This window comes from Athene cunicularia (genome assembly GCF_003259725.1).
Source record: "Athene cunicularia isolate RWA chromosome 2 unlocalized genomic scaffold, athCun1 chr2_part1, whole genome shotgun sequence".
Taxonomy (NCBI): Eukaryota; Metazoa; Chordata; class Aves; order Strigiformes; family Strigidae; genus Athene; species Athene cunicularia.
In genome coordinates this window covers 130,260,197-130,285,308 of record NW_020799095.1, presented here as the reverse complement: position 1 = coordinate 130,285,308, position 25,112 = coordinate 130,260,197, and the positions used below count along the sequence as shown (strand labels likewise).

Below are 25,112 nucleotides of genomic sequence, written 5' to 3'. Positions count from 1 at the left end.
TTTGACAAAGGTAATGCGTAATTTGACAATTAGTATGTATAATCTTAGTGATGAAAGTATTAGTTGGATATTGTCAAAACTGTACAGCAGTCTTGATGAAGGATGTCAGCATCTAAAGAGTAGTAAGTTTGGATTGATAGGCAGGAGAACATTGCATATTTTGCTATCTGATCTGTATCAGTCAGCTCCTTCTCTAGTTTTGGAGCTTGCTTGCTCTAATTATATTGTAGACCTGTAAGATTCTAGCTGTATGGTTCAAGTTCATACATCAGAGTTTTGAATTGTAAATGCTATTGGGTGCATTCCTGTGTTAAAATACCAAAGATACATTGTCTATATTATTTGTAATAATCAGTATGAAATGATCATGTTTTAAATAGTTCAAATACATAGACCCTGTGTGTTTACCTGAAAATGGTTTTATGTTTTCCCGCAGCTAACAGAAGATGAAATTGCAACTATTCTGAAATCTACTCTTAAAGGACTTGAATACTTGCACTTTATGAGAAAAATACATAGAGATATAAAGGCTGGTAACATCCTTCTTAACACCGAAGGACATGCAAAATTAGCTGATTTTGGTGTGGCTGGCCAGTTAACAGTAAGTACCCGTGGAAAGATCATTTAAAAATGCTTTAGTGCTCCTAACCATAGTCTTCTACTTTTGTCTTTGTCTTCTGTTTTGATTTTTGTGTCTGAGGAGTGATGAGTGGTAGTGGTACAGCTAACATTCTTAATCATGATGGGTATTTAATGTATTGTAAGGCTATTAAGTTTTTAGTTGTTTATAACCCAGTGTACTTCAAGTGTCTGATGGTCTCACTTCAGACTTCTGTTTGAAGTTGGTGATCACTGTCACTTGTTTGGCTTCTCTAGGCTGATGGGCTGAGTCTGCTTGGTCTTAATTGAAGGTCACTACCATTTGACCTTTGGGTGGCTAATTTAACTTTTAAATATTGAATTAATAGAAAAAGAATCTGAAAATAAGCATCTCTGTTTTAATTGCATAAATAATATAATTACAGGACACAATGGCAAAACGTAATACTGTTATAGGAACTCCGTTTTGGATGGCTCCTGAAGTAATACAAGAGATTGGTTATAACTGCGTGGCAGACATCTGGTCCCTTGGTATCACTTCCATAGAAATGGCTGAAGGAAAGCCTCCATATGCTGATATTCATCCAATGAGGGTAAGTGTGTGTGGTGGTCTTCCATTCTTTGTTAAAAAACAGAACCCCAAAAAACACCCCCAAACCTCAAAAAACTACTGGAATCATAAAACTGTACATTTATGGACAAAGATTTTAAGACTAAGGGGTTTTTTATTTGCTGTCTTGTTTTACTGCAGCTTGCTTGTGTTTTAACACATCCCTGTAAGGTTTCAGAATGCTTTTATTTCCACTTGTGAGAGAACTAAAGCAATAAGTGCTTAATTGATTTGAAGGCAACGTATAGAACCTATTCAATATTGTACCTGCACTTGGAGGGTTCCATAACCAAGAGGCCATCCTCCTTTGAAAGGGAATTTTGAAGTAAAGATGACCTAAGGAAGGATTCAGGATTGTCCTATGTGGTAACTGCTAATATTAGTAACCCAGCAGTTTTAATTTATTACTGACTCTTAAAGTCTGCTACTGAATAGTTTACTTCTAGCAAAATAAAATTTAAACAGAATTAGTTGCTTTATGAGAAGCAGCAGTTATAAAGGAATTACTGGGTGAAGTTCATGGGGAACAATTATTAGGAATAACTGTTGCCACTGTTAGTCATGTTTTTATTTTTTGAAATAAACTATAGAATAGCTACAGATTGCACTGAGCATTAATAGATACTCCGTTCTTGAATTGTTTATAACTAAAGCCTAGTCGGTATTAATAAGGTACTTTATTTTGCTAAAAGCAGATTTTTTTCATCTCCATTTTGCGGAAAAATGACATGCACATAGAATACTCAGTTTTCTTTTGCTGGTGCCTCATATATCATGATCTTAATATAAGAAAGCCACCACTGTTGAAATAGAAAGTTACTGTTCATATATGATTACTGTAAGGTGACTCGTATATGAGTTCAAGTGTATTTAGTGCTGTTGGGTTCTTGATTTTGTTTGTGTGTGCTTGTTGGAGCAGAGAAGTTTCCTAAAGTTTTATGGCAATGTGAAGCTTGGTTAAAGCTAGCGTTTTGCATTTAGAAACATTACATAATTTTGGAAGCAGAGCTTAGTAATTTTCCTGCACCATATTTTTTTCCTGTGCAATTAACTATTTAAAAATTACCGTTCAGACTGAAAATACTCAGATGAAATCTGAGAACAAAGTAAGTATCTCTGAAGCTTATTTTTGATGGGAATTTAATTTAAGATGAAATAACTTTTTAAAAATATTTGAAGAACTGTTGATTACAAATTAAATACATTTGATCATGCTGGGGTTTTTGGTTGTATTTTCAATTACATTAAGTACATTCATTTTAACATTATTATATGTAGTTGCACTAGCTGCTGAAAGGCAAGGACTACATTATCAGAGAGGATTTTTATATGCATGACAATAGCTGCTTATAAATCAAAGGTCACTGAGTTTGAAAGCTTGTGAATCTGTTTAATTCTTGTAATCAAATGAATGCTATCAAAGGCCAAAGTAATTTAACACAACAATTCTGGATTACATAGAACATGTGTTCTTGTTAATAAATAACGTTACGGTTTTTAAGGGCTTGTATGCAGTTAGTACTCTTTTGTATATCCGATACCTACAGTTTTTCTTAATTTTTATTAGTGAGTTGTTACAGTGGTTAACAAGAAATACACAGATTTAAGTTGCAATAGTTTTCCCAGTGTCATATGATATAGCTTCACAGGACTTTTGGACATATGTAGATGCTTTCCTACTTTGTTTTAGTTGTGACACAGAATTGATACAGGCAAGCATGAAAGCTTGGGTAAATTTTCATTGCTTTTTCTAGATGTTGCTGGAGTTCTGTGGTATTTATGTAAGGCACAATTTTGTTAACTTGGGAATGCATGTTGAAATTACCATGTGCACTATTTTGCTGTAGGCTGGTTGGCACTGCCACAAAGGTAATGCACTGCCAGTAGGCCATTTCCTTGTCAACTGCATTTACAGCTTAATAGAAATATTACATGACTTCTTTAAACAAGTGTTTTGGCAGAGAGGAAATGGCAGATTCCATGCAAACAAGCATAGCTTCCTCTGCTTAACCACACTCTAGCTACTCCAAAGAATTGTACTAGTTTCATCTGGGAAAGAATGAGAGGTGGGGGATGCAAAAGGGAATTTCATGTAGAGGAAAAAAACGGCAAGTTTCTTCTTCTGTTTAAGTATTCCTGATTTAGTATATTTGACTGCATTGGTGTCATCAATGCTATTTCATTTGTTCCTGCTGCAAACCCGAGTACAACAGAACATGCAGTTGTCATACTCAGTTTGAGGCTTAGAAGTCAAGACCAGTTGCCAGCTCAGTAAGTCTAATGCTTTATTCACCTAAGAATTGCAGAATGCCTCACATATATGATGTCCTTTTGTGTTTTCAATAATGATGAAAAGTGAAACTTCTGTATTTTCTCTTGAGTTTTTCAAGTAGTGTTTTCAAGTAGTTTTAAAGGAGGAAAAATACAGACATCCTTGAGGTTGCCCTAAAACATGGTGGTACGGCCACTAGAAATAGCAAGAAGTTTGCTGATAAGTCAAAAATCACTCAAACCTAGATAATTTTACCATCCAGTGGGGCTAAAAGCATGTTGATTGCTGTAGTCTGTGTAGCAACCAGGGTTAATGTGGCTAACAGGGTTTGCATCTGCCTTTGATTGTTCTGCTGGGATGAGCAGTTATTAATTTATAGTGAAGCTAATTAAAGGGGGCTTCAGTGTGGTTCTAGAGCAAGACTCAATCTCCTACTCTGAAGTTGCAGTGATGTTTTAACAGCTGTGTTCCCGTGTCCCCCATTGACTGTGGCATGTATGCTGTCCTGTAGTGATAAAAGTATTTATGTCCTACTGCTGTCTGAATTTAATTTAAACCATTAACTACTTTGTTCAGTCTCTCCTCTTCATGCAATATCTGTCTTTATTATTTGTTTGTTTCTGAATTCCTTTTTTTTTTTTTTTTTTTTTTTTTTTATAGTGGAAACATAGAGGTTGGCACTGTTTTGCTTTTTGGGAACATGCTTTTGAAATATCTTCCATGTTTGCTAGAACTGAGCTGGAGAAGTTGTAGATGAACCAGGGAAAGTGGGCTGAGTGGAGTTACTGCCTTTGGCCACAGCCATGCAATGAGCCTTGTAGAATAACTGTAAAACTGCAGCCTGCTTTTTATAAAATTTGGTTGTCTTTGCGAGTTCAACACTTACTGTCACGTTGGTGTGCTTCTGATAAATGCTGGTAGTACTCTTAAGGAAAAAAAAAAAAGAAAAAAGGCAACGCTCCCCCTAGACTCTCTTCTTTCATGCTTATCAGGCATCTGCAATAATTCACGTTGCTGTGGTATGGAAGAAGCTGGTGGTAGATGTGTTTTTCAACACCTCACAGTATTGGCCTTTGTTTTTTATGGTGAGGTCTGTTGAAAATGGACATGTGGGCATCACATGTTCTGCAGTGAATTGGAGGAAGCCAATTTGAACTGCTTCCATAGGCCTTAAGTCCAATCATGATATTTATTTTTCCATGGCACTTACCCAGATTATCCATGCCTCCTGCTTAGCCTGTGTCATTTCCACCCTGGGCTAATCTGTTTGTAATAACCTTTTATTCCTGATGTAGTTTATGAGAATCTACCATTTCCCAGGTTTTTTTATTCTCAGCATACTGCATTAAAACAGGAGACTGAAGTGAGAATTACTGCAGTGTGAGACTACAAGATTCAAGGAAGGTGTCACGTTGAGCATCACTGTATGATTGAGACCAGTTTTTCAATCATTGAGAAAATAGTTTCCTGTAATCCCTTTTGTGCCAGAAGCTGAGAAGAGGGAAAAAGAAAAACTACTTCTGGCAATGTCAGATGTCTTTCTGTATAGCCACTCTTGCATTTCTTCTGTCCAACAGATGGAATTGTATCATTGGTTTCTATCCTTTTCTTTGAGAGTTCATCTATCTTATCTCTGATGTTAATTTAGAGTAGGTTTGTAAAAGTATGTTAAATGGTTTTCTTATTTTAGTGCTTTTGCTTATCTTTAGAAAAGAGTTTTAGTTAAACTCTAAAAGTGCTTTTCCTTTTAAGAACTTTCTATGAGATACTTTTTGTTAATTTGTAACGAGATCTTGTCTGCTGTTTCTAGATAGTTAGCTAATATTTAAAGAGATTTAAACTATGGATTTTTGATTGTACATTACTGTTTATTATTTTACTACGTCTTCAAAACCTTCTAGAAGAATGTCAGTGAGCTGTGGTGGGACTCACTGAGTGTGGTTTCTCAGGGAGTCATAATTCCTCAGTATTTCTGTTGTGCATTCTGTTATGATAGTTCCCTGTCAGTTAAATATCCTATGTGCTTTTAGGTGACCTACTGTTTTAAGATTAATTTAAAATAGTTAAATTTTAAGTCTTGAGGAAAGTGTGTGAGACCCTAACACGTCCAGTTCTTTGAATGGCAGGAATACATATAAATATGATTTTGTAGCCTGTCCTACCTGTCTGGACTTTCTCTAGTTGGGCATATCAGCTGAGACAGGGTGTTAGACCTTCCGTGTGTGTGTTGTCCGTGTGTCGTGTCGTGTGTGTCCTCCCCCCCGCCCAAGCCTCCTTCCTTCTCCACCTCACCTGTTTGTCCATCTTTAAATGCTGTTGCCATGATACAGCTGAACTTCATGGGATAAACTTCCAGTGGCCTTCATTTTGTATGCAACTGAATGTAGGTGTTGCTTCATAATATATTTGCCTCTGTGCTACTATCTATAGTCAGAACTTCAAGTTGGTGTTATAACTTTATTCAAGACAAAAAATGAGGACAATTAATAGCAGATAGTATTTGTCTAACAGAAAATAAATTATGTTCTCTGTATAGATTTGGAAAAAAAGAAGTCAAAGGAGTTGCTTCCCACATAAATCACTGCAAGAAATGTAACTCCGTATGGTGATAGGATATGTAGCGTTTTTTTTCTTTCAGAGAGCAGTACTATTAACGTGGTTCAAAACAGTTGCACCTATACTAATGCCAGTGCTGATCTGTGTATTACATCTTTGGTGGTGTTCTTTTTTTGTTCAAAAACTTTCTTTTCTGGGTTGGACTCTAAGGAGGTGTGACTTACTTATAAACCCTTAATTAAAAGTGTTCTTAAATGAAAATTTAAAGCTTTCTTTTTTAAATATGCTGCTACTTCAGCCTGTCCACCTGCTCACCTGAAATGTGAAGCCAGATAAGATACTTCTTTGAGCAGTACATTTTAAGGAAAAAAGTGCCAAATGCTTTTTCACTTGGGATTTATTTAACTTGTCAAAATAAACATAGAGGTTTATTTATTTATTTTTAACTTTGAAGAATGGTCAATGTTTATGTTTGTGAACAGATTTCTTTACTTAAACTGCTTCTGGTGTTGTAAGGTATTGCTGAGATGCAGACCAGTTTCTAACACCATGTTCATGACTTGGCTCCTTTCAACAAGGCTTTTGGAACTGAGAGATGATAAATGTTGGGCAAAGTAAATTGTGTACATTTCAAATTGCAGATCTGCGTGTATTCAATTTTTTGTGGGCAAATACTTGGTGTGCGTACCTAAATGAGATACTTGCAGACTTTGCAATCTAGGTATTAGATATTGATAGGTATTAATATCTAATCTAGGTATTAAGGCTTATTGCCAGGAGAGTTGCTCCTTCTGTGAGTTCAGATGCACATTCTGTGAGTTCAGATGCACATTAATGTTTGCTGTAATTATAAGGAGATTTGGACTTGGTTGCTTCTTTTGTCAGCATTCTTTAATAGGTACGTAAAATAATGTTTTCTGTGGGTTGTTATACGTAACTTGAGGAAATACATTTATATATTTTCTGGAATACAATTAAAGCAATTCTTATCTATTGTAGCGATGTAATTTTTTCTAGGTGAAAAGAGGCGGTTTTTAGGTACTTGCTAATTGTGTCAGTTTTCACCATGGTTGAATTATTTTTAGCAGTGGATTGAAACCAAGTGAAGTGCAAATTGTAGTCCTGCAGAAAAATCATTGTCAAAGTTGTACTTGTGGCTCCTGGGCAAGCTGCTCATAGAGCTGCAAGAGATCCTGCTGTATAGTGTTTTTTTTGGGGGGTTTTGTGTGTGTGTTGATCATTTTGGTTTTTTGTTTTTCCTCAAGAGATATATGGATCTCCAGACTTAAAGTTATGATTTATGATTTTAATTAAAATGTTCTTGGTGTTCACTCATGTAGGGTGATCTAGGGAGGGTTCAGGTGTTTTTCTCCTTAGGCTCCTCTTCTTTGTGGAAATGCTAAGCATAGATACATAGTACCCTTTGTACATAACTTCTTTTTCAGTACGTAATGCCTGTAGAATTCGGGGAGGAAGCAAATTTCAAAAGGATTTGCTTATTTGCTTGTGAAAGCCCTTCTGTGGACTTCCTATAGAGGAGACTGGGGGAGTATTCTGGTGAGTGAGGAGATGAACCCAGGCAAGTGCCCCCAGGGTATAGTCTAGTTTCCTGTGATACAGAAATATAAATTCTTCCCATTTTCCAGCATGCCTAGCATAGAATTATAGTGAAAGTTCCTATACACCAAGAAGAGCTTATCCAAAAAAGGTAAACAGAGTTAAAGAAATAATATGTGAGTTGTCCTCAGACACTGAAGACAAGTTTAGAGGTGTCCGGTTGCAAAACCTATGAAATAAAGCCTGTGTTATTTTACTTATTTTCTTAAATTGCAGTCAATAATTGCTTCAGTTCACCAGATTCAGTTACATGTATCTATCTTCCTAGAGAATCCCAGAATCAGCTAGGTTGGAAAGGACCTTGAAGATCATCCAGTCCAACCGTTAACTTAGCATTGACAGTTCCCAACTACACCATATCCCTGAGAGCCAATGATGTGCTAGCATGGCAGTGGCAATTTTCTGAGACTTCATAGCTTACTATGCAAAGGGGTAGTATGCTTAACATCAGCCTGTTTCATGTGGAAAGGACAGTTTTGTAATACTGTTGTGAGAGCAGCATAGGAAAAATACCATTTGTCCTCTGGCAAAACTTACAGATGATAAAAATTTTCTCCCTAGTACTGCAAGGAACTTTTGGAAGAGTTTTTCCACATTGCTTTATCAAAAGCCTAGACTACTTCTCCCCACAGAAAAAATTGTCAGATCTCTGATTTATGAGACTCCTGAGAGTACAAACCACATAAAAGACTCAATACATACATTGATTCAGTTCTCTTTCCCTAGAGATTCGCAAAGGGGTTCAGAACCGGCTTGATAATCTGATTTCTTTTAATCAAGATACTGCCTCATGGGTATCTGGCTCTTCATAGAGAGGGGAAAATGACATAGAGCAGGATGTCAGGAACAGAAGAAAGTAAAAGATGGGGATAATGGTAAACAGGGTTGGGTTGAGTTCAGCTTTAGAAATCCAGAAGGTTCTACTGAGGTAAGACAAGAGAAGCTATGTGAGGTCTGGAAGAAGAGTTCACTAATGAGAGGAAATCAGTGCTTTATAAAGGTTCACATTCATTAATATGTGTTTGTCTAATCAGCACAGAATGATATGACTTTAGCATTGATACACATACTATGAAAACATGAGATTACTTGAAAGGTTATTACTGTGTACGATGATTAAATTGGAGGATAAAAAGACCCTGTTCCCGTCCACATTAAAGCTTTTGAAAAGTCTAAAATCTAATGTATGTAATCCTGTAGGTATTGCTTTTCTTATCTACTTATCTACTCTTCTTTTTTCTTGCATCTAACTTGTTTTTTCTTTCAATGAAGAGATGGTTTGAAAGTTCACATAGTAAAACTGTTGCAATATAAATTACTATTTATTTGCAACATAAAGTGCAGTTAAAATATTTGTGGTTATAGAATCCGACATAAATGCTTCACTGTGGTTTAGAGAATGAATCTTCACTCCATCATATCACTAAAATTTTTGGAGGTAGAATAAATAATATGTTTATTACTGTTATAGGTATAAACTCAGTTTTTTAATTATACTGTGTCTGTTGGTTGCATGTGTGCGCAAAAAGGAAATGTTAATCTGTCGTGTAATAAAGTAGCAGAAGCAGAGAATATTTGAAATTTGGACTGGAACTGGAGTTTGATTTGAATTAAATGGAAAACATTTATTTCATGCTTCTAAATGAGGCTTTAATTAAAATTAAATTAGTTCATCTTTTTAGACTTACCCCTGAATAGGAAATTTGAAACATACTTCAGTTGATGGTTGGTTTTCTCTGACTTTGATTAATCACTTTCAAAGTAAGCGGAGGATCAGTACAGTAATTTTATAATTACACACAAGTGAGTTAACTTGAAACTTTAACTAAAATAACTGTAAAGAAAGTTTGATCTTGGTTAGTTTCATGTAATTCTGTGTATCTTCTGTATATGATTCAGATTCTTAGAAGTGTTAATCTGAAGAAAGGACCATGCCATGGTACTACCGGCTTATTTTCAAGACACTTTAATAGGGAAATGTTTGACCTGGGAATATTATTTTTCAAAGATGTTGAAACAGTAAACAGAGGCTGAATGAAGCCATGAACTTGATGGAAGGATTCTTGATGACTTGCATGAGTGTTGCACCAAGGTCTACATCTGTAAGCGTTCTTAAAGATTATTTGATAGAACTGTTAATGTGGGTAAAGCCAGGAATGTATTCAACAAACCTAGTGCACCATGGGTTAACATTATTGTCTGCTGCTGAGATGGCTGCTTTCTTTCTGGACAAATGTTAAAAACAAACAAGCAAGCAAAGCACCACCAAAAGAAATGCTCATTCAGAAGTTTTAAATCACTATAGATCTGCTCATTTGTGATGTTAGTGGAACTGTAAACATAGATCAAAGTGTAAAATAAAACTATTTTGCAACTTGAACATCTCAAGAAGATTTTATTTGAAATAGGCAATTGGTAGTAAACCATCAAGATGCATTAAAATTAGAAGCACAGTTTTAATTATTTAAGATTTTATTATTTAATTTTACAGACTTATTTGAAAAAGCCTTTCCATCATTTGTATACATCATTGTACACTGAATTTATGCAATTTCTTTTTAACTTGCACTACGGACTTCGAAAATTATTCAGCAAGGTGTTTATGTACAGACTTAGGAGAACTTCTTTAACAAAAAATCCTGCAATACCCTGCAGGATATTGTAAAATATACCACAAATTTCAAAACTTTTAAGTGAAGAGCTATATATATTTACTACAGATGCTTCCCTTTATTTCTGTCATCTTTCAGGTTCCAGGATTAAAATAAAATATACAAGGTTAATTTTTATTCAGAGGTCTGGCAGCTAACTTTATTGAAGAGAAGGGAATTTGTTTATTGCTTTTAATTGAAGGAGGTCTATTTAGATTTTTGTATGTGACTAGTGTCTTATTAAGCCAAAAAAGAACTCAGTAAATAATTTTAAGAGGTTCTTGGAAGCTTGAATCAACACTTATTTATTGAAGTGAATTATATGTTCATTTTTTCTTAAACTTTGGTGTTTTCTGTCAGTATAGCTAGTTGACTTGGAGGAAGTACTTTAAGGAGAATTGACTACTATATCGCCAAATTCTTAACATGTTATTACACTTTTTAAAAGCAAAAGTGTATTTACTTGGGTTTTAGTTAAAGGGATATTTATTTGATTTTTAATCATGTGGGAGAAAACTTCAGTCAGATTAGGATGAAATTATTAAGCTTTTATTGCTATTTACAGAAAGATATTAAAAGTTTTAAAGTCTATACTGGTTGTTCGTAAAAATTCTAAAATATTGCTTAGGTTGAAAGGAAGGTAAAATTTGGAATGGAGAAAGCTTATTAAGACTGTAGGTACACTGTTTCTGTCTTGGTATTATATTGCCTTAAAGTGTACACTAGGTCATTTTTAAAGAGGATGATGCATATTTAATAGAAGAAATTTATTTATTTAGAAGGAAGGGTTGCCAATCAGTCCAAATTTGTTTCAGTTAAAATTTGATGGTCTAAAGACAACTTATAATCCTTTTCTTGTTATAAAGTATTGTCAAATTTGTAGTAGTATCAGTTAAAAAGTTTATGGAAACTTTCTTTTAAGGTAGTTTAAAATAGAACTAAATCTTTAATCTGTGTTTGATGGCACCTGTTTTCATTTTGTTTCCCTGGCAACACCAGTGGTATCAAAAATTGCCTGTAGACCACCCTGGTTTTAGAGAAGAATGAAACCAGCTTGTCTTTTTCATTTCAGCATTTTATTTTACTGACTAAATACTTAAGTAGATTTCTAACACAGAGTCAGTAGTTTGTGAACTAACTTGTGTGATTTAGGTTCGCAGTTTGTGATTTTTGTATTATAATTTTTTTGTACTAATGCCAGTTTGTGGTGTTACATTCTTTTAAAAATGCATGGAGAGAGGCTATGTAGGAGGTACTTTTGATATGTCTTGGCAGAAAAAACAGTGTTTGAAAGCTGTATTGTCTACCTGCAGAAAAGTAGAGTAAAAGTTCATAGTTTTTAGATAATGTGGTCTGTTTTTAAAGCTGTATTTATCCAAATTTTTATTCTGGATGTAAGTTCTCATTATTGACATTCCCATGGGAAAGAGAAGTGTTGCCTCCAGATTTGTACTTCTGTGTCTCTTTACCATATCTGGAAATTCACATTGTTTATAAAGATGATACATATGGAGTTCCAACCATGCATTATCATTTTCAAGTTTGCTTTTCTGAAACACAAACATGGACATGATTCTTGGAAATACTGCTTATGATTACCTGCCTACCTGAAAAACATCAGTCCTTTAGATTGAAAGCTTCTGGTGTTCCTTGTTCCACTGAAGAAATTAGGAGGAGATTAACTGCCTTCTTGTAGTCTAAATTTAATTCCACTCTTCTGAATAATGCAAAACATTTAAATTACTTAACAACACATTCTTCACAAAAGCTGTTCTCATTAGACCTGCTTTTGCACCTTGGCTCACAGATTTTGATTAATGCAAGAAGGGCTCAAAGCAAGCTGTTTCCTGTTCACATTAGATTCATCACATATTCTATATGTGTGTTCTCCTTAAAACGTGATGCAGTTACAAGCATCAAAACCGTATCTGTTTCTGATTCAGTTGCCTCTTGAAGGTGTTTTGCTGGTAGATTAAGTGATCCCTGTGATTATTTTTTACATCTGTGGTTGAAAGGTGATTTAAAGAAGACTGGCCTGTTGTTTTGCCAATTATTAGGCCTAGCATAAAGGACACAGCCAGCATAAAGATGAACCAATAACCGAATTGTATTTGATACAAAAGGGTCAGTACATGGGTGAGCACTGGGGGTACAAACAAGTCAGTCAGATTATACATAATTGACATTGATCCCACTGACCCCAACAACACCACCACACGACCAGCAATGGGTGGAATAAATGGTGAAATGAATGGTGAAAGGCAGTCTCCCATAGAAGGGATGGGAGACAACCGAGTCAACAAGACAAATACATAAGACCAAGGAAGCCACATACTGAATCCCTACAGAGCTCACATTTACAAAGGCCAGACCTGACTAGAGCCCAGTCCCAGGGAGGCAGGAGGTCCTTCCCCAACAGGAAACTCTGCAAAGTGCCTCCACCTCACAGACAGACACTGTCCCTTCCTGCAAGGGGGTCCCAGCTTTTATCCCTAAGTGGGACACCTGACCTTTGCGGCTCATTTACCCAATGGCTCTCCCTGCAAGGCCGGCACCACCCTGGAGGGAAGCTTAAAGGTAAACTCACCCCCTCTTTGTGAAGGGATGTGGGAATCACCCATATGTCAACCTTAATTTGGGGCTTGGGGTTGAAACCCCAGCATTTCACCTGTATTTAGGTAAGCTTTGCTTTCAGCAAATGGTGTCATACAAATCAATTTCCTCATCTCTGAAAAAAAGGAAATCAGCATTTGGTGCCTTTGGGGGTTATTAACACTAACATTAGGTTAGGTACAGATACGCAGGAAAAAGTTCTAATGAAAACACTCTCCCCCTTGAGTTTTTGTTTCCTTCTCATTAACACATTTTCCTTTGTAAATATTCTAACACAATGCAGAACAAGGGTAAAATTATGTTTCCAAATAATAGTGTTTGAACTGTGGTGTTAACTTCAGATTTTAAAAAAAATCATTAGAATGCTATATTTCTGACTTCATATTTTTGGCAATCCTTACAGATACAGATTTTGATACAGCATGTTTTGGTTTCCTGGGGCAATTTGAGCTCATTGGCTGGCTTTTTGTAGAGTTTTTTCTTGTCCCCTTAGTACTTTATCTTCTTATGGATGAAGTCAGTGAGTATAATGTTCATTTTCATAAGCCATTAAGGGCCATACATATCCTCCAGGTATTGTTTCATGTGCTGAGTGCATTCTTTAACCACTGCTGAATAGTCTAGATAGGATGTTACCTTGATTACTTACCTATATTTAGAAAATAAAACCATGGATGGCTCAGGTTTCTTTCAGACCTCAAGGGAACTTATTTTCCATAAAATTAACCTTTACTGTTAGTGGAAGAAAAAGGTCTACCCTGAATGCCATAATTATGTTTGTAACACAGTTAACTCCTAACTTATCAGCAGACACATGATGACTGGACAGAGAGTGGTAACCCTGGCAATGACACAGTGGCTTTTTTTTAACCTGTTATTACTTTGATCAAAAGTCTCTCTTGGTGAATGCTACTAAAATAAGCAATTTACCTCTCTAGAATTTCAGTGATTGACAAAAGTCTCCACCTTTTTCAGTTTCCTTTGACAATTATGTTTTTATGAAGAGCCTTGCAGAGTGACTTTAAAGGCAGTAAACTGGATTACTAGGGGCCAAGAGCTAAAGACAACCACTGAAAATATCTTCCTTTCTATTTAAATTGGAGAATTGTTACCTAGGCTGAATTGCTGCAATAGTCTCACAAGGTGAGGTGACTTCTGTGTTATTCCCTTCAACTAGCTGCTTTTTTGTTTTTGTGTTACGAATAGAAAACTTGTCATTTCATGATTGCTAAGCCCAAAACAGACCTTAATAAATAAAATAAATAAATCTTAATTTGTGTTTCATTACTTAATACTAAAATTCCCTGGATGTTTATAAATAAGTTTATAAGAATTTTACTAGGCTTTTGACATTGAAATGGTAGGTTTGGGTTGCTGTTGAGACTTCAGAATTTATTAACAAATAAAGATTATAATCTGAGGGAAATTTGTTCTACAGAGTAAAATGTTATGTTTCTAATGCCTTTGCGTTTCAGCTGGTGATGGTTTAAATTATGACACCCAGTCCTGTGCCTTAGGGCTTGTGATTCTGTAACTTTTTTCAGATGCATCAACCAAGCATTGCCTAATTTGTTATGAAATTGAAAGAAAGGTTGTTCAGTAATTCTGAGTTGTGTTGCTAACATCTGTTTCCAATAAAATATTGGTAATATGATAAGAATTTGAAAGAATTGTGTGATTACTGGTTTCAAATAACCATCCCAATGATAGTCAACCAAAGATGGCTTTTCATTCCTTGAGAGAGTAATTTATATGCATGGAGTGTTAAGTCCAAATGGCAGAGACATCTAATGCTGGGTGGCATGCGAAGGTAAGGCATGTTGGGTTTGGACTCTTGTCTTCATGGAAACTGGTAGATTTATGAGATAATTTTTATGTTTTCACTTACTTCAATTTATCATTAAGTATATTTATAATTTAATTAAGGAAATCAGTTGAGTATTCACTACTAGAATGAAGGTCACTGCTTGTTATAGACAATTAATATATGTATGCTTAGCTTTCTTATTTTTAATCAGTATTTTTAATACATAAAACAGTGGCTCTCATAAAAAAGATTTTGTGTTCTTTAGCAGACATGGGATGCATTCTTGAAGTGGAGGGTGTTTGATGGCCCCTGTTTGAGCCAGAGTAATGGTTGGCTGGTCCCCCACTGTAAGTTAAGGCCAAACTTTGATGCTTAGTCTACGTTGCTAAGGTCACAGAATCACAGGAGGTCAGGCAAGATCTGCTTCGTACTGTTGTCTTTTTTTCTGATTTCCACATTAATTTTATTCTCTTCTACCTCTTATCTTATCCCTGGTGCTTTGGCTAGACAAAGGGGAGTTCTCCAGCAGGCAGGAGAGAAAAGGTAAGTAAAGCCAGAGGGGTGAAGCTTGGCAAAGTCTCCTTGAGAGACTGCAGTTCTGTTTCAAACACATTATCTTTCTCCAAGTCTGTGAAAATTGTGTGTAGGGTTTGAATTACATTTTTGGTTTCCATATATGTGGAGTGTGCATATTAGAGGAAGAGGACATTGTGCACCTGACTTTAATTTGGTATTTTTTATGATTTATTTAGCTGCAGTGCGTTAGGAACTTTACTGAAGATGAAAACACAGCCATGGTGATCTATTCACTGAGGGAACCTCTGCTGTCAGATTATTCACTAGTATTTGTTTCACCTGTATTTTGTTGTCTCTGCATGCCAGCTTCCTAAGAAAAAAACCTCAGCAGTTGGGAGATCAGGGTGTATATGTGAGTAGCTAGTAGCTAGAATTCATCCTTCCTTAACTGCTGTACCTTGTGCACATGTACTTTGAAGTTATACTTCATCTCCAATGGGGACAGTCTTGATAGGTAAATACATGCAGTCTTGTTCACAGGCAGAGCAATGAATTAAAATCTTGCTCCAGAAGATAAATAGATGGTCAGGAGCCTCAGGATTTTCAGACAAAAATGAGCATTGTATTCTTCCTAATTTCTTTCCTGTGGTTACAAGCTACTTCCAGACATGTGGAAACCTGCCTCCATTGAGTGGAGGTGAATAAAACAATGAATTTTTATTTTAACTGATACTTTTTATGTATATAATATTTCTTTTTACTGATATATATATATATATATAGATATATATACACACACATTTATAGAGTTAGTTCTTTGAGAGAGATATATATTTATATATAAAATTCATATATATATTTCAATCTGTAGTTAGAAAACTATATGTGTGTATATGTATGGAGTTAGTTTTTTATATACTGGGATATATATGTATGTATATATCTCTCTTAAAGAACTCCTTACACACACACATGTACGTGAGTTCTTTGACTATGTATGTTTGCAAATAATGCCCTGTTACAGTTGGATATTTTCAGGCAGGCAAAAAAGTGCAGCTTTGTTTAATTATTTTTTTTTTAATCTCCATGTTTACCAACACTCAGAAGGCACTGTTTGTTCAGTAAATTACATGATGTCTTCTTGCTGACCACATGTGAACTGTTGGTGTCTATATACCTCTTTACGAAATGTCTATGCCTGAGAGCTGCGATGAACTTCAGTCTCTATCTGATACTAACCTGAGGCTCTGTCAGTTTTATTGATGAGAATGGGTGCCTTAGGAATGCTGAACTAGCGTGTAGAAAATGTTTGGTGTTTACATGGGTCTTGTTATGTAATTCCCAACTTTAATTTGGTGTCAAATATGTCCTTTGGAGCAGAATTCATCAGGGCTTCTAGTAAATAATTTTGTGTTTATCTGTACTTATAGGCAGATTCACATGAAAACATTTTAACTTTGACTTCTAGTCCTTGGATATTGTCATATGAAAAATATAGTTACAGGCATTGAATCTCTGAATGAATTTATCTTGAATTTATCCTGTCTAAATCTTTTGCTGCTGTTCTTAGGAGCAACTTTTTAGTTTAGTCTGTGCTTGAATTTCAACTCAAGCAACTGAATTATTTGTTTGTCTTTTCTTTTTACATGGTTCCCTTCTAAATCATTGCTTGTGTCTGTCTAACTTAGGCATTACAGCCGAGCAGTCTCTAACAGGCATGCTCACAGTCCCTCTTTTTAGTTTCCTGCATATAAAGGAAGGGTGGAAGAATCTCATGTTTCCTGTTCCTTTTGTGTATCGACTGATTTAGGATTGTTTATGGAGTTTCCTACTGCTTAAAAAAAAGGGCCTGCTTAAAATAGGTGAATTTTTCTTCATTTTTTTCAAGGGAGTGCTCTTCATTCTGGTTGGATAGCTTGTTTAATCATCTTTATGGCATTCCTAGCTATGTTTTTATGTTCCCTTTAACTTACGAAGGTTCATTCCCTTTTTCAGTGGGAATATCCATTTATGGACAAAGATGGTAATTCACTGGACACTGGACTTGTTGGCGGCCTTGGTGATGCGGTGCCTGGGGCTTTGCTACAGGAAAGGTCCTTTGGGGTGTGATGTACTTTTTTTGAATCATTGCTTCAGGACATCATCTCATGTAGCTCCTTGTAAGGAGTCAAGAGAAACTGCAGGAGGAATAGTCAAGATAGCACCCTCTGCGCTTTTTGGTCTTCATGTTTGTTCTAGAGAAACCTCTGCTTTGTCACTTGCACTTGGTGCTTTTTAGGCCAAGTGCCATGTTTTCAGGTAGAGTACTCAGTCTTTCTCTACCTGAAGTCTGAGGCAGTAGTCTTCAGCAGCTTTTAATCTCTTTCTGTTTTCCAATTCAGTTGCTGTAATTTCTGATTTTGGTGTACTTTGCAGCCTGTTCTTAGGCTAAATGTGTAGGTTTGCAGAGGGAAGACATCAGTTCTAAATGCAGTGATAAAGGAAACTGTTCCAGAAAAATTTAAGGATTAAGAGAGTTGTAAAGTTTGTAGGTACAGTCATGGCACTCTTAATACAAAGTCTTATGGTGGCCCTGTTGTCTATTGGCATATTGATTTGGTCTGGATAAATAGGCTGTATGTCTGTAATTTGCATCCATGCTGTGCTAGCTCATAACTGACTTTGTCAATATCTCTGAGGCTCAGGTTACCTAGTGTGACTTAAGTCTTCATCCTGCTCTAACAAGACCATGACACTATCATCCATCTGTCATTCACATCAGAAACTTTTGACATAAGAGTTCCTCTGTGGCCTGAGGACATTATATATACTAATGACCAAGAGGAGTAATCTCCTAAGATGGATCACTTTCTCCCAGATGAGTAGTCAGTCTCCTGAGGAACACTGACAAAGGAAGGATACAAGAAGTCAAGCAAAGTTCAAATCCCTATGAAACTGTTTGTTCATTATTTTGAAAAGCTTCTGACAGTTTTCAGAAAATTTTGGATCTGGGACAATGTTTCAAGACTTATCCTTTGAGATGGGAGACTTCCAAAGGGAGGTCTTTTTCTTTGAAAATTCACAGGAAGAAACAATTCTCCCTATTCCACATCAAGCCTTTTCCTTAGGAATTTTGTCGTTTGTGTTACTTCTCCATTTATTGGCTTCCATGAGATACTATTTTTATTCAGTCCTGCTGTATTTGAGTTCTAGGAACTCTCTTCAGCTAGGAAGTGTGCTGGAGCATACTTGAGGTATTCAGAAACCATCTGGACGTGGTCCTGGGCACCTACATCTAGGGGGTGCTTGAGCAGAGGGTTGGACAAGATGACCTCCAGAGGTCCCTTCCAATCTCAACCATTCTGTGACTTTGTAGTATCCCTCAGAAATTCTTCTGAGTCTGTAGTCATTTGCTTCCATCTGTACATTTTAATTGTCTTCCTTTCTGTTGACCTTGGATCTGCAGAAGAACAGAGCATTTTGATTAATTTTGTGACTCTTTCTGCAGACTTATTGTGATTAGGTGGTTATTATGTTGGGAAGCTAATGAGCTGATACTTTTTTTTTTTTCCCCCAAAATTGCATGCATCCCTCAGCTAACATTACAGATGTCAGGCGTGCTTTATTTTTCTGTTGCTTATGAATATCTCTTGCCTCTATTGTCTCTGCTATAGGGAGCTCTTTAGATACTATTATCTCAAGCTGGGGACCACCATGTTGGATAGAGGAATTTCTGTGAAGCTGCTTGAGTGGAGTGAATACATACAATTAGAGCAAGAGAGAGAGGTGAGATCTTTAGCATTTTCAAAGTGTGCTTTTCTCAGACCTGCAAAGCCTTCACTTGATAGTTCCATACATGTGCTGTAATGTACTGTGATATTCGGAGGCTGTTCAAGAGAGATGAGTCTTGATAAGATGCTCTTTGAGATGCCTTTCATGTGAACTATGGCGTTTACTAAGTGAACAGTTATCATGTTGCTAGAAGAGCCAGCACTATGAATGCTAACATCTGTTGAAGGAGAGAGGAAAGGCCATTTACATGTAACTGTATATGTCTGCCATGTCTTGAAGAACCTTTGCATTCAAAATTCCTTCCCCCCCCTTCTGCCTTGAGGTCTTTTTGTATAAACTGGGGACAAGCTGCTAGGAATTAAGGGTATGATATGGCCCATTTATATGATATCAGCATTTCTAGTCACTGCTTCAGCCATTGCTATGTTGTTTGCATACTTGAGTGATTGCAACAGCCACATTGCTAAACTGTAATTTTTCTAGTAATATAGGCTGTAAATCTGTGTTCCCTAAACTATTTGTGAAGGAATGCTATTTCTGTGTGTACCTACAGTAACAGGGCTTTGCTTTCAATTGTTTTTTTTCTCTGCAGTGTCAGACATTATAGGGGAGCTATGGTACGTGTCTTGGAATGGAACAAAATGCAGTGCCTTAAACCAGGCCCTATCAAAAATTTAGAAAATGTGATTAATAAGCGTTTGGGGAGGATAGTGCAACACAGACCACAGATTAGAACCAAAACCTATAAAATTTTGTCAGCATTGCAATAAAATATTCCAGGTTAAATAATTTGGGCATCTTGATTGATGCTTGCTGTTTTTCTTTACATTCTCCCTTCAGGTTTGTTTAAAACTTGATTTAAGCAAAGAAATTTAGATGCATGATCAATTCACACCACTATGTATTTTAATCATGGTGTCTGTATATCTTTCTGTCCTCAAAATGTTACGTCTTATACTATGAGCTTTTTTCTTAATTACATGAATAATTTTTTTGTCTAGGTCTTTGTTACTATAGAGTGATATCATGGACGTGCAACTGAGCAATTTATCTGCATGACTTCTGTGTATTTCCCCTAGGGTGTGCGGTATTTCAAAGATGACGACCAAGTCTGGAGGACATTTAATTATCTTTAGATCCCATTAGCATAATAGCATGTAATTAGCATGTGTTGCATTATGCTCCTGTTTTGTATATTGGGTGAAGTTTGTTAAAAGCTGAGCAGATCATGTTGGGAGCAAATAGAGATGGGTAAAAAACCTTGAGATGATACAAATAATAACTAACCTGGATAATTCAGTGTTTATTCTATAGCACAATTAACTGGGCTACTATTTTATAATACATATTACATTTTACTTTAGCAGTTGACGCTACTGTTTGGGAGGTGGAAAACTTCTGAAAAAAAAGACTCCAAATCCAGACATGGTTAGAAACAATATAATTGACAGATTTGCAGTCAGTTACACTAAGTCTAACCTGATGTTTTATTTAGCAGCATAGATTTTAATTATAACTTTAGCTAGTGGTTTTTGTCGGAAAAGATTCAGCCCTTGATCATGACTAAGACGTTAACAAAGACTTATTGTTTATTTGCTTCTCAGAGATAAAACTGAGGATTTTCCTAACCCTCTGGAACTAGTTTCTCTGCATTATCAGTAAAAGTTATTGTATGGCTAATTACATGGCAGTTCAGGTTGATTTAAGAATACAAATGTTATTGCAGAAATAGAAGAGGCTTAGACCATTATTATTTTTAGTGTTCACTAAATCTCCAGTACTATGTTTTTCTTTTTTACTGTGGTAAGTTCAAATGAGCAGGCTTTAAAAGGTTAGTTAGCCACTGGGGATATTAAAAATAAAGTGGAAACTACATTGTTTGTACTTCTTAGAATATTAAAAATGTGGAGGTTTTGTGTGTGTTTTTTTTTTTCTTTTTAAATTGGATGAAGAAAGAGAAAACAACAAAAACTTAGAGTGAGTCTGTTTGTATCTATCACCTCAGGGTGGGAAAGGGATGGCTTTTAAATGAGTACATTTCAATGTGAGAAATCTAAAGGCATTCAGGAAAAAAAAAAGTTTTTAGCTTCAGTTCTGAGTTTGATGTTAGTCAAAATGTAATTCAAGCAATTTGTTCTGTAGCCACTGTATGACCTACCCAGTGGCAATCAGCCCCCTCTTTTTTTTTTTTTTAAAAAGCTAATTGGCTCATGTTTAGCTTACTAAATGTCATCTGGACTCAGTAAAAAGCAAGTGACCTGCATTGAATTAGTGTAATTGTAATACAAACAGAACATCTCATAGTTTTGTTCTTATACAGGAAAAGAGAAAGTTGGAGAGATTTTTCAGTTTGATAAATAAAACTGAAGATACGGGAAACCAACTCTGGCTCACAGTTCATTTTACCTTTTTACTGTATTCTTTTAACAAATAATAATTGGCATTTGAATTTTGTCTGTGTGTTTTCTCCTCGAAACATTTTCCCTTCTTAAAGAATCTTCCTTAGGATGGATGTCCTGCCAGTTAATAAATCATGATCAATCATTACCAATTCCAGTTTCAGAATACAATACCATTTCAGAAAAATAATTGATGTCTACTTAGCCTGTCCAGGCTTTGGTTTACTGTTTTACCTCTGTCATTTGGTAGGATTACTTTTTAATGCCACTATGTAGTTAATATATTTTGCTTTCTGTTTCAGAGAGCAGTGGTTACCTACCAAGATAAGAAAGTGCCATGAAGAACTGAAGTATCAGTTCCAGTGGTATATTTGAATTTTAACTCTGATCTTGTAGTTGTAGTATTCACTTCAGTTTAAAAGGGGTGTTATTTTTAAAAATGTAACACTAGTGTCGTTGTGTAAGTAATACTATGCCTTGGTTATATTTCTCTTTTCATTTGGCCATTCAGATTTTACTGTAGCAACTACATTTCCTTACAGGAAAAGGTGTAGATAACTTTTACACTAATCTAGCGATGAGATTAAGGGACTACAATGTAAATTATATTTTTATGAAGCTACTAGGGAGAACGTTGGAAATACTAGTTGGACAAGGACAGTATCACTGTTCTCTGTACATACCTAGTAGCCAGGAAAGCAGTGCTGTGAAGTCGTGTATTCTCTGCTCCACTGACACGCAAAGTACTAAGAGACAGAAGTTTTCCTCCTTTGCTTGAAGGTACACGAATTTAATACTCAGTTACTCTTTCATAGACTAGAAAATCTTCTGTAATTAATTAGATATTACAGTTATTTCAGTGGGATGCAGGCATTTAATGTCTGGAGTATTATAATCTGTCAGTTTAATTTTGGTTCTTGTTTTGAACACTGCAAGTGAATGGATCACTTTGTGCTTGTGGTTGGCTTTTGCTGTCACTGGTTCATCTGTTGCCATTGTAAACGGTGAAGTAGGAAGCAGCAAATGCTGTGAGCATTTTTCTTTTTTATTTCATATTTTTTCTGTTAAACATGATCATTCTGTTTGTGTTATTTAGGCTGACCAAACATGATAATTGTCTTTTTAAATTTTTTTTTTTGTTACCATAGTCACCTTTGGACATCCCAGTGAGCTGTCAGCCACTGTACGTTTTTAAATTCACAGTGTGCGTATTGTTTTTCTAGCAAGACTGTCTTCCAGTTATGACATGACTAGATTAGATTCCTGCGTTCTTTAGTGCTACCTGTAACCTCTCAAAGTTTTGACTCTTAAATGTAAGCCTTTGCACAATCCACATAAAATCAGAGACAGAGAGGCTGTTGCAGGGAGAGTGATCAACCTGTGAAGGATGCATATGGTGTTTTATTTCATTTCATCTTTGTGTAATGCACTCCTGCAGAATTTTTAGGTTAGACATGGGGAGAATACTATGTCTTCTGAGATTACGTGATTTGTGTGAACACAGGGCAAATGAGGATGGGGGTGGTGGAGGAAAAGATCTACAAAACACATGCCCAAATTTTGATGATACAATTCTGAAACTATGTTTGTCTGTAATTTTTGGTAAAATACAATGACAGATTCTGGAACTTCTCAGGTAGTTTATTGGAAGCTTTCCTACTTTGTGACCAGAATATTCTTTGTTGAAATTTAAACTCATTCGCTACTCTTCAGTTCTTTGTAGACTTGAGTAAAGTATTTTCTCCCTCTTTGAAGTGGCACTTAACGTGTTAGAGACTGTTAACATGTTTCTCACTGTAGTCACCTCCTCTTTAGTGTAAGCAATCCTAATTCATCTATCTTTCCTTGCAGATTGTGTTTTTTAAATATTTGAGCATTATAGTTGCTCTCTTTTGAACTGTCTTCAGTTGGTTGACATCTCTGAAAGTGCAGTGCCTAAAACTGAACCCAGTACTGCTGCTGGAGGTCTAATGTATCCTGAATAAAGAACTACTACTGCATATTTCTTGAATACACTGTGTCATTACTACTCTGTGTGGTTATGGCAGAGGTTCACATTTAATGTCCAGTGAGTTTACTACAGCTTTTTCTCACAAATATAAGTTACTTACTCCTTGACTCTTTTTAGTGAAAATAATTGCAAATACAATTTTTCCACTTCATGTCTCAGTAAAGTTAATATACTTCTGGATGTAATCACTGTCTCATTTTCTCAGAAACTGCAGAAAATACTGTGGGAAGAAGAGAAAAGATTTTATTATTGAAGTAAGCTATATTGTTGGAGTTTCGTTGGAGGGAAAGTAAGTTTCTTAGTCCGGATAACAGAATTGGAACCTCGTAGGCATTATGTTTATGAATTTTCAAGCGTACTGAATCAGGAGTAAAAGAAGCTATGGTGAAAGAAGACTAAATTAATCAAGAGTACTGCCTGGACTTATTCTTGTCATTTGCACTTTCGGAACCATTACCTTGTTTTGTAAATAGTAAGAAACTAATTGTTCAAGTTTAATGCTGAAAAAAGTTGTGCAGGTTCAAGACTCATGTTCTAGATATCTTGGATTCTGTGAAAGGGGGATTTAAGTGATAGCAGGATGCTTCTGTCTGAGAGAGGTACCAACATTCATGAAGACAGCTTCTTCCTGGACACCTGTGTGGCTGGGAAATATCCTTTAGGCAGTGAGTTGCCTGGCTTTTGAGCAAAGATCAGCCATAATGTATAACTTAATCTGAGAGGTTCTTAAATGTTGGTGAAGTTCCCTGAGGGTTACGGTAGAACCTCAAACTGGCTAGTGGTCTGAAGTGGCCCCATCTCTGTTATGGTGATTTCTTCACAAGGAGTAGAAAGATGTTGCCCGTCACTATCAAAAGGAAATTTTCTCCTATGCAACTATGTTTAAAAATACCTTCTTTTCCAAGTCTCTGTCATGTAAAAATTGTGTTAGAAGATTAAACCACTACATCAGGTACTTCTTTCAGTCTAAAGACAGATTAATAGCTATTTCTAGGTTTCTGCCTTGAAAAAAACCCCACAAAACTCTTCCCTCAAAGAAAAAAAATCTTAAAAAAACCCTTATGTGCCTAGACACGTGCACCCATCTTTCTCCTTCTGATTAAATGTGTCTTGCTCACCCCATGCTGAGATTGAGGGTACTTTTCAGAACAACAGTCACATCAATTTGTGTCTCATTCAGGTTTTCCTTTTGGTGAGTGAAATTGTTGGAAATATGGTTCTAGATGATGTCTGAATGCTGCAGTTCCTTTCAGGTGTTTGAAACTCCTCTTGCTTGTGTTTGTAAGACTTGCTGACTTTCATTGCCTTGTTTTTCTGGTAGTGTTTGAATTTTTTTAGTCATGTTTTTTGGGGGGTTGTTTTTATTTTTGTTCCTGGACAATGTAAAAATGAGGAGACGTAGTTATTGTGGATGTGAAATTTCAATATAACCTTTCAATAAAATGTTAAGAAATTATACTGGTTTGTACCTATGAGGAATCATTTGCAAGTTAGGTATTTTTCTCTGAAAACTGTGTATGTCAATTAAAAAAAAATTCAAAACCTTTAGCTGCCTGGGGTAGTTTAAGCACAAAATCTTGAGTAGCCTGAAATTATTTTTGTTTTCAGTTAATTCCCTTGCTTTAAAAATTGTGTAATTTCACTTATCTAAAACACTCTCACCCTCCCACTCCAGCACTCCCCCCCCCC

General features: G+C 35.9%; 1 protein-coding gene across 1 annotated transcript in view; it reads left to right on the top strand.

Annotated features, from left to right (window-relative positions):
* Positions 1-25,112, top strand: part of STK3 (serine/threonine kinase 3) — a 142,932-nt gene that overhangs the window by 37,474 nt on the left and 80,346 nt on the right. Inside the window, exons 5-6 of the mRNA XM_026841501.1 lie at positions 437-601; positions 1,026-1,193. Of these exons, the coding sequence (XP_026697302.1) occupies positions 437-601; positions 1,026-1,193 (333 nt within the window). The remainder of the gene's footprint in view (positions 1-436; positions 602-1,025; positions 1,194-25,112) is intronic.